The sequence below is a fragment of the Trichophyton verrucosum genome (assembly GCF_000151505.1).
Source record: "Trichophyton verrucosum HKI 0517 chromosome Unknown contig01160_1.f1.exp, whole genome shotgun sequence".
NCBI lineage: Eukaryota > Fungi > Ascomycota > Eurotiomycetes > Onygenales > Arthrodermataceae > Trichophyton > Trichophyton verrucosum.
The window spans coordinates 17775-28161 of NW_003315155.1; the positions used below are offsets into that span (position 1 = coordinate 17775).

Here is a 10387-nt window from a genome sequence, read left to right on the forward strand (position 1 = left end):
CATCGAGCAGCCGCCAGAGGAGCTAGAGGACCGTCGAGTGAAGCAAGGACAGCTCTGAACGTCAAACGCACGCAACAAGCAGCAGCAGACAGAACATGGCAGATTCCCCCGCCGTCTTTGCCCCGGTTGACCCGGCAGAGCAGCCGATACTCGAGCGCCTCATAACTATACGGGACGGCTTGGTGCTGATCAAGCAGGACAAATCTACATACGTCAAGTCCCATGATGTTATTCCTTTCTACGATCAGGCTATCGAGCAGGTGCAGATATTGAACCAACATCGTGCAGGCCGGAGAGTGGCTCAAAACAGAGGTAGGCAAAGGGCCTATGCGTTTTGGCAGGTTTTACTTCATATTTACACCATCAGTGAAGCGCCCCCGTCGTTTTCTACCTGGTTTCTAATGGATTTCTAGTTGACAATGTTTTGGACGATTGCTTTCAATTAATCTCACTGCTGTTTCTAACTGTTGGGAAGAACAACGAAGCACCAGCTGTGTACGTGTCCAAGCTTCCGGGTGGCTCCCAACGTACTAATTCGCTAACTATTGTTCCCTCTACTAGATATTCCATGGTCTCTACTATCAAGGTACCGCCTTGAACAGGTGCTCCTACTTCCATGTTTCTTGCTAACCGTTTACCCAGCGATTACTGGACCACCTCAGAGAGGCAGCGTTCTTCAGCCAGAAGGACCTCGACTCGATAAGCGGCAGTCTTGATGGAGTCGAAAGCAATATACGCCGTGGCAAAGATACATACTCACCTCATCTGCTCACACTCCTTGAGACTAGATTGGAGACGTGCCGCTCTCAATTGGCTGAATTACAACACGATCTCTCCTTGCTTTCTCCAGAGCTCACCCCAACGCACGAAATTCTAGTGTCCATATTAAGGTCTACCTCCGCAGCAAACACAAGGTCCAAGGTAAGCAGCTATAGTTTACTCCACTGCAATGCTGATGGTTTATGTGGTTAGATGCATGCTGACGTCATGATCTAGTTTTCTGCATCTGAGGTGCTCGGTTTTAAAGACCAGCTGAATGCAATCAAGTCTAAAATGGTTGATGGAAACTTTGTGGCTGCTAATGGATCCATTCCTGCTGGCCAAAGAATAGTGAAAGACTTACTAGAAAAGTGTTTCAAATGGTCCGATATCGTACTTGAGCGGTAAGAGCCCTCGCTATTTCCCCCTATTGCCGGGTATCCTATAGCTAATGCCATTTGAACAGACAAGGACAGGTCAACGAAGCTTTCTTAGATTACTATAATCAACTTATCGATATCAGAAACCAGCTTGACAGGTTGTCTATGACTCATGCGTGGTCATTACGTGAATCAGACCTCTACATGTATCAGAGAAAACTCAACAAAATCGACGAATGCCGAGTGGATGGTAACTTTTTGGATGCATCAGGAAAGCCTGCTGATCTACATGCACAAAGAGTAAGTGCATTATCTTGCAGTATAATTTTTTTTTGATAAAACACCTATACTAACAAAGTTAATCAGACCCTTCTTTACCTAATTCGGCGAAGCTACGCCTTGATATATGGACTTCTTGTTTCCTCTGAGCCAGTATCAGAAGCACTGCTGCCGATATATAATCAGCTACAAACACTAAGAAAGTGTCTAATAGAAGTCAAGGAATCAGGAGGAGTATCGAGTGCCAGAGAGCTTTACCCATATAGTATGAAGGTGAGTCACGCGCTGGGTGTCCCCATGCCTCGCTTCGCTATGAAGAAATTCGCTAACTTCTCGTAGCTCAATTCGATTGACAACATGCGAGTTGATGGCAAATTCTACATCGGTTCAGACCTCCCCGAGGGCCAAGGCGGTGTCAACGAGCTTCTTGCAGAATGCTATGACCTCTGCTACGATCTACGTGCAGATGCTGAAGACATAGCTTCCCCCCAGTCATGAATGGACATATTCTGCCTTCACAGAAACATATTTAGCCATAATGCAACCAGGACAACATTTGCTATCCCATCATAGGTGTTTGGTTACGAGTTTTTATGACCGTTTTTCTTGTTTTATTCCCGTGTACGATGATTACTTTTTTCACCGTCCCTTTTATACTTTTGAAAAGCAGTTGGAACATATTTTGCAGAGTTCCTCATGTTTCTCCGGAGTTCAGTCGCTCCCAGACGTCCATAATCTATACAGCGGTCCTTGCCACCCCCATAGACACACAAGGGGTGATTCCGGTCATCTCGTTCGTTGGAATTCCGAGTAATCAGCAAATGATAATACATACTCAAGAGGCAAAAAGAAATAACTGCACCGTTCACTAAAATGCCGATGTCGGGATTTAGACTTTTAGCCCCATCCAGCCAATGACGTGCGAGACAAAAAAATTGCCGGGCTCATATAACACTTTTTTCCTTCCCCCTCGACAAGAAGAACACATTTAAGCTGTTAGATACACAGAGGGGGCCATTATGGCGATGCAGATTCTTCGTCGGGGCTGTGTCCATGGGGCTTAAGGTAAGTTTGTCGCTCAATTGTTTGCTTTCTCCTGTTGGATGAAGCTATCTTCTAACCCTGCAAGCATAATTAGCTCACACGATCGCTCAGGCGCTCTGGGCTGCGCTTTCGTGGACTGGCAACAGTCACATCTTCATCCGCGCCCTCACCTCGTTCTCCTCCGTATCCCAAGATTCTCAGCAAACTTAATGAAGTTAGGAGGGTACTAGGCGCATCAAGACCGTTAACCCTCGCCGAAAAGAACCTATATTCCCACCTTGACAATGTCGAGGAGTCATTGCTCACAGATACGCAGAATGGCACACAGGTTCGAGGACGAGCCAACTTGAAGCTTAAGCCCGACAGAGTCGCTATGCAGGATGCTTCTGCTCAAATGGCCCTTCTCCAGTTTATGTCCTGTGGCCTTCCATCAACGGCCGTCCCAGCTAGCATCCATTGTGACCGCATGATAGTTGGAGAGAAAGGAGCTGATGTCGATCTTCCAGCGTCCATCAAGGGAAATAAAGAGGTCTTTGACTTTCTTGAGTCCGCCGCAAAGAAGTATGGAATTGAATTCTGGCCTCCAGGCGCAGGGATCATTCATCAAACTGTCTTGGAGAACTACGCTGCACCAGGACTGCTGATGCTTGGTACTGACAGCCACACCCCCAACGGTGGTGGATTGGGTGCCATTGCCATTGGTGTAGGTGGCGCTGATGCTGTGGATGCCTTGGTAGATGCCCCTTGGGAGCTCAAGGCTCCTAAAATTTTAGGTGTCCGCCTCGAAGGTGCGCTCAGTGGCTGGGCATCTCCAAAGGACATCATCCTCCATTTGGCTGGTAAACTTACTGTACGCGGTGGAACTGGATTCATCATCGAATACCACGGCCCAGGCGTGGAAACACTCAGCTGTACTGGCCTCGCTACCATTTGTAACATGGGGGCTGAAGTTGGCGCCACGACTTCACTATTCCCATTCGCACCTAGTATGATACCATATCTACAAGCTACCAATCGGTCGGAAATAGCCAAGTCTGCTTCAGATATTGCATCTTCTGGTCCACAGAACTTGCTTCGAGCTGACCCGGGTGCCGAATATGACCAACTTATTACAATTGATCTTTCCACTCTCGAGCCTCATATTAATGGACCATTCACTCCAGACCTTTCCATTCCTCTGTCAGCCTTTGCAGACACGGTTCGCGAAAAGAAATGGCCTGAAACATTCGGTGCTGGTTTGATTGGAAGCTGCACTAACAGCTCCTACCAAGACATGACACGTTCTGAGGATCTCGTCAAGCAAGCTTCTGCAGCTGGCCTGCGACCAAAGGCGGACTTCTTCATTACTCCTGGAAGCGAGCAGATACGAGCCACTCTAGAGCGTGATCAGACACTATCCACCTTTGCATCTGCTGGAGGCACGGTCCTTGCAAATGCGTGCGGACCGTGTATAGGACAATGGAAACGAACTGACGGAGTGAAGAAGGGTGAATTGAATGCCATCCTTACCTCCTATAATCGAAACTTTCGTGGCCGAAATGACGGTAACACTGCAACAATGAACTTTCTTGCTTCTCCTGAGATTGTCACAGCCATGTCCTATGCTGGATCAACCACCTTCAACCCAATGACCGACTCTCTTACAACCCCCAGTGGAGAATCATTTAAGTTCACCGCACCAGTTGGATCTGATCTTCCTTCTGCTGGATTTGCAGCCGGAAATCCAGACTTCCAACCGTCTGCTGCTGTCCCGGATCCATCTGCCGAGGTTGTGGTTTCCCCAACATCTGACCGTCTTGCTCTTCTTGAGCCCTTTGATCCATTCCCGGCCCACGATCTTTCCTCTCTTCGGGTTCTTTATAAAGTTAAAGGACATTGTACTACTGATACCATATCTGCTGCCGGACCTTGGTTGAAGTATAAAGGCCACCTCCCGAATATCTCTGCCAATACTTTGATTGGAGCTATCAATGCTGCTACAGGCGAAACTAACGTCGCCTACGATGTCGACGGCAAGACCTATTCTATTCCAGAGCTAGCTGATAAATGGAAGAACGAAGGCAGCCAGTGGCTCGTTGTTGCTGAGGAAAACTATGGTGAAGGAAGTGCGCGAGAGCACGCTGCCTTGCAGCCTAGATATCTGGGTGGAAGAATAATCGTGGCAAAGTCGTTTGCTAGAATTCATGAAACCAACCTCAAGAAACAAGGCACTGTGCCGCTTACATTCAAAGACAAGGCTGATTACGATAAGATAGATGCTTGTGATGAGGTTGAGACGGTTGGCCTCTACGATCTACTGAACAATGACGGCCAGGGCGAAGTTACCCTGAAAGTCACTAAGAAGCCTAGCGGAGAAACAATCATTATCCCTGTCAACCACACTTTAAGCAAGGACCAGTGTGGCTTCATTCTCGCTGGCAGTGCATTGAACCTTCTTGCTGCCAAATCTCGATAAAGTACTCTTATTCCTCCCTTTGGCTTTCTGATACCGTGTTCATTTTGCGCTCAGTTATGTTTTTTGTTTTTGGTTTCTTCTCATATACCAGTTTGGGCCTTTTGTTGATGTCCTATCAATAGAATCGTTTGTAGGTATTACAGTTATTTGGATAAAATATCCCAATTTCTTCAAATTCCACGTTCGGGGTACCGGTTTTAATAAATACAGTAGAAATATTTTATCAAAGAATATTGAACCATTACCTCGTCCATTTCTGTAAATTGGACCAGGTTCCCCAGGGATACTCTCAAATAACGAACCTTCACCATGGCAATCTACCTTAGACGCAAGTCACCCGAATTACGTTATCTCAAACATACACTGAGAGAAGGTCCCCGCCATTGATAGTCGGCCGTAGCGAAGGCTAGTGTTCAACTCCGTTTCAACTAAAGTGCCGTAGTTCCAGAATAGAAGCGCCTTTACTTCGCTGTCTGACTTCCTACAAAGGCTTAAAGCATCATCGGAGACAATCATTCAGCTTATACGTGGTCTGCCAGGGTAAATACTGATTGCAATCCTATGATTCTATTCCAAATATATTCATGGCCTGCGTGCTGCTTTCGAGGCAGTTTTACGCTGTCTTAAATGCAGCTGTTAACAGTATTTTGTAGAGGCCGTCATAAAGCCAATAGAACTTGAAAACCGAAGCAGAATCGTTGGTGACGGCGTACGTATATACGGCCAAGGCTACTGCGTTGAGTGAATAATAGCTCCAAAACCTACGCCCCAGCTTTCCCTTTGTATATTGGATGGGCAAATTGATAGGACGGGTAGTGAAAGATGGTGAGAATTCTAACGGGAGGGGATCTGGACGAGTAACCAAGTTTACTCAATTCATTGAAATTCTTTATTTCTCCACCAAGCGTAAAAGGCCATATGTATCCGTAAGAGCAGAGTAAAAAAAGACCATATGATGCCATGACTTACTGATGAAGGTAAAAGATAAGGAGACAGGGGATATGTTAACTAGTCGGGGGATGGAAAGGGGAAAGGGGGACACTCTGCTTTCTATCTAAGATTATGAAACCGAGTGTACAATGACAAGCATTTTAGAGGGTTTTAAGATCGAGAATATTCAGGGTGATGGCTGTAGGAGGGACGAACGGGGGTGGTAGTGCAAAATGGGGAATAACATAACGGGTAGTTAGTTGAAGAAAAAGTGAGACATTAATACTCGGGTGTTCATTGGAAGTGTCTGCGAACCGCCATTTGGTTCTCAGGTCGAACAATGTTAAGGATCTGGTCTGCGTTTATACCAGTTGCAGCAACCAATTGTTTAGCCGCTTCAACAACCTTGGTACACACATTGCCCTGGAGGGTCTCAGCCTCAAGTGCTTGGACAATAGAGGTGAATACTTTCTCAGCCTTTGAAAGAACAGATGGGTTTCGCCTAGCAAAACTCAGAGTTAGAAAAAATATAAAGACTGCCCATACAGAGGGGGAACTTACTGGTCAATAAGCTGTGCGAGGAAAGCATATGCATATGGGGCTGCTTCCTCATCATTCTCAATTGGGAGTGTATCAATCCAACTATCAACGACTTCCTGAGGGTTGGGAACCTTGCTGGAGTTAAAGTGCAGTATCTTAGCTATACTGGCGGAACCGTTCTCGGTAGCAAACACATGTTCTTCCGACCTAGCATCCGCGAAACGGGTTACGGCAAATAGCATGGGAATACTGCCGGCCGCAAACTCGCTCCAGGCTTCTCCGCCTTTCTGAGCAGCAACTCCGACACCATAAGCAGCAGCCTGACGATTTGATGGGTTTTCATCTTGCATGCCGTCAATTAATGGTTTGAGAATATGGTCCTTGTAGTTCCAGGATTGATCGCCACAGAATTCAAGGACATCATCCAGGATACAAAGAACCCACTGCCGCTGCGTGGGGTCATCGCTGGTAACAAAGGAGTTGTAAAATGGTAGCAATTGCTCCCATGCGGGGAGGAAGGCTGGGCCATGATTCTTGAAGATGGTATGGAAAGCCTTGTTCATATCGCTTAAAAGGTTCTGATCCTCTTCCATCTCGTAATCGAAGGAGAAAGTGTCATCTTCACCGTCATCAAGCTCCGCCTTATCTTCGAGACGTTTTTGTACTCGTTTCTGGTAATCCTCAAGGGCACTCTTGGAAGATTCGATGAACGCTTGCATGTGCTGTGGGGAGAGACAATTCTTCCCAGCAACCTCCACGGATTCGTAGAAACACTGGAACATTTCTGCGAGTGTATCAATAGAGGGCTCTGCGGTGAGAATTTCAATGATCTTTAACAGGGCAGAGGACCACATTTGCTGGAATTCTACCGACTGCTCATTGTGGGACTTCTTATAAGCGTTCAAAAGACGTGGAATAAGCTTGGCAGAAGAGACTCGAACAGGGTCGTGGAAGAAGAAAGCCAAGCCGGGTATGGCAATTTCTTCCAATGTCTTAACAACATAGGGCTCAAATGCACCTTCGAGGACTTGGGCGTAGATAGTGATTAACTCAATGGCAGTATTCTTGTCTTCAAGGGTGCTGGTTCGGATACCAATGATCTTGTCCTTGAATGGGAGCAGTTCCCAGTTGTGATCTTGCTCAACATCTCGTAGAGTCTCGTCATTCTCCAAAATCTGAACATCTGCACTGGAGGCAGCAACTTGAAGCAAAGGCGGCATGACTGCGGGGAGATAGGGAACAAAGGCAGGTCCTAATACACGGCACATACGACCCCAGCAGTGAAGAAGGTAAGATGATTGTGGGTCATCAGGCTCGGTGATATTTTCTACACATATGCGCTGTTAGAGGATAGGTATTTGATATTCTGGCTGAATAGGTACTTACGCTGTATGTGGCCAAGCAATTGAACTAAGTTAATAGCATCTGCACCCATCTTCTCTCTACCAACAGCCAAAGCTATAATACGTTAATCTAATGAGGGAATATTCTATTAGAAGGAGTATCATAATACATACCAATAAGAGTTGCACACTCCATAGCCTTGGCGCGAACAACGAGGTATTCCTTTGATTGTTCTTCCTTGAGAACATTGAATAAAAGGGGCATCAAAGTATCGTAAAACTGTCCGAAGGCAGCTTCTGCGGAGTCCGCAATTGTGGCAATGGTGGAGAGAGCTTGTTCTTGAACATATCGCTTGGGATTTCGGAGAAGCTGGAGGAGATTCTGCAAGAGGTCTGGAAGATATGGCTCAAGGATAGCGCGTTCTGCCTCTTCGCAGAAGTTAACCAATGCAGCCGCAGCATGGGCTTGGACACGGGGGTGTTCAGATGTGAGAACAGGAATAATATTTCCAAGAACGATGGAGTGGTATTTTTCTTGCATAGTGCCAGCAAAATCAGTGCTCATCTGGCCCAAAGCATTGCATCCCGCAAAACGTACTCTGGGGTGAGGATCTCGGAGGGAAGGGATCACCAGGGCGAGAACCTGATTGAGTTCCCCAATCATCAGATCACGGCACCCTTCTGAAATGGCGGAAATAGCCATAAGAGCAGCGTGTCGATCGCGCCATGATGCCGAGTTCATCATTTTCGGGACCCAATTGAAGGTGGTAGGAAGGATGATTTGCCCTCCCAGCTTGTTGGCGAGGCGGTCCATGCATTGTTCGCCGGCAACATGGTTCTTATCACTCTCCTCCAAATCAAGCTAGAATTTGATCGTTAGGATGGGGAAAATCAACGTAAAACTGGAGAAATCAGTACTTACATCTTCAGATGCACTCCACTCAGCAGCATCGTCATCATCCTGACCAACATCGGTCATCAGACTTAGACATTGGGTGACCATTTCCTGGGCATATGTAGGGTCTTTCTTGCACATGGTTGGTGCATAGTCGGCAAAGGTAGCCATGAGTTCGAGAGCATTTTGCCTGACTTGTTCAGAGAGTTCTGCATCCCCAATGACTGTGACGCTAAACTTCACAAGCTTGTTGAAAAGACCCTTGAACATCTTAGGGTTGACTTCTGCGAGTTCCATCAAGGCAACAAAGGCCTTGGATAACTCCTCGCCCTGGTCACCCTCTTTCAGTGGTGGGAGGATGTTGAGTAATTCTGGAACAACGCCGAAGAACTTGGCCTGAGTCTTTTTGCTGATTGAGCGGAAGAATGAAGCAAACGCCTCCATAGCGGAGATACGGACCTATGACATGTTAGACGGGTAGCCCGCAGCACATGGAACTGTTTTACTAACAGAGACGTGATCATCCTGGAACCCCTTCAAGAAGACCCCCTGTACCATATCCTCATGCTGCTTTTCTATAATTGTGGGAGTAGCGGCAAATATACGGAATGCAGCCTCGCGGAGGCCACTAACAGGAGATTGACTGGCCTGGAACAGCACTGATAGGAGTTCTGGCCATGGTTCCTCTATGACAATATTAGTCTCGGGTACAGCACTTCAGTAGGAACGCAGCACGACGAGCTTACCTTGATCTGAGTACTGAGATGCGATTTCCGCGACTGCGTCTCCGATCTTGTTTCGAACAGGGGCAAAAGTCTCGTTACTTAGAGCCTCGAGCAGCTTCTGTCGAATGGCTACTCTCTGGTCTGGAAGTAAACTGAAAAACAGTTCTCTGGGATCACCGGTTGAAGGATTCTTTATCGATTTTGCTGCCATACGTCGGAAAATCACAGCTGCTAAAGAGCGGCCCTGCAGATTAGAAACAATCAGCACCTCGCTTTCCGCAATTGCAGTCTCCCTCATCTAAGCCAATGAAAGGGACAAGAAGCCGCTACAGCAGCTGGTTTCTTGTGCATTGTCAACTCACATTTGTGTCCTCGGAGCCCTGGATCTGCTCTGCCAGGCCCATCAACAAAACATCTGGACGGTTCTGAACCCAGTCGTTATTCAACTGCCCTTCAGCCTGGGCTCGAACACCGTTATCGGCAGACGAGAGGCCAAGTAACAGCTGCGACAGCGCTGTATGAACTTCCTGCGGTAGGACTGACATTTTTGCTTCTCTATATCACCACCGCCGGGTAAAGTACTTTTGGGGCAGCCGACGGTCTCTCGCACCGGTCGCCAGGCAACCAGGTAGCTTCTTCGCTCCCTTAACTAGTTCCAGCAGCAAGCAGATGATAATTGTGTGGACGGAGACAGATCGCTGTTCCTGGTATTTGACTGGAGAAGAGCTCCCTGTGGTGTGTCGCGGTTGTTGGTGGTGGGCGTCTAAAAAGTAGGAGGGGTGGTTTGTTCCTTTGTTTTTCCTCTTCCCTGGCGTTAGCTAAACAAACTAAAGCCACACTGACCGAAGCCCTGGATCACAAACAACAGCTCAGCGGCAGTGCATCGGCAGAGCGGCAGGCAAACTGAGCGCGTCCTGTTTCGAGCCGAAAGGCGTGAAGTAGTGAAGCCTCGAGATGCTGAAGATGTGCAGTAGAAGAAAAAAAAGGTGGGATGCTGGAAAGTGAAAGTGGTGGGTAGTTTTTTTTTTTTTTTTTTT

General features: G+C 47.2%; 3 protein-coding genes across 3 annotated transcripts; 2 read left to right on the forward strand and 1 right to left on the reverse strand.

The window, feature by feature from the left end:
- Positions 1 to 95: 95 nt before the first annotated feature.
- Positions 96 to 1916, forward strand: TRV_07807 (uncharacterized protein; the record flags this gene model as incomplete). Its single annotated transcript, XM_003018142.1, has 7 exons — positions 96 to 312; positions 414 to 495; positions 663 to 921; positions 997 to 1163; positions 1226 to 1439; positions 1506 to 1691; positions 1758 to 1916. The coding sequence occupies 7 exons, from the start codon at positions 96 to 98 to the stop codon at positions 1914 to 1916; spliced, it is 1284 nt and encodes a 427-aa protein (XP_003018188.1).
- Positions 1917 to 2471: 555 nt separating this feature from the next.
- TRV_07808 (uncharacterized protein) lies at positions 2472 to 4917 on the forward strand (the record flags this gene model as incomplete). Its single annotated transcript, XM_003018143.1, has 2 exons — positions 2472 to 2483; positions 2656 to 4917. The coding sequence occupies 2 exons, from the start codon at positions 2472 to 2474 to the stop codon at positions 4915 to 4917; spliced, it is 2274 nt and encodes a 757-aa protein (XP_003018189.1).
- A 1224-nt stretch (positions 4918 to 6141) lies between these two features.
- Positions 6142 to 10168, reverse strand: TRV_07809 (uncharacterized protein; the record flags this gene model as incomplete). Its single annotated transcript, XM_003018144.1, has 9 exons — positions 6142 to 6349; positions 6409 to 7714; positions 7774 to 7845; positions 7905 to 8592; positions 8653 to 9084; positions 9136 to 9311; positions 9372 to 9648; positions 9713 to 9905; positions 9933 to 10168. Coding segments are annotated over 9 exons (3588 nt in total), but the record flags the coding sequence as incomplete, so codon positions are not given.
- Between the last annotated feature and the right edge of the window lie 219 nt (positions 10169 to 10387).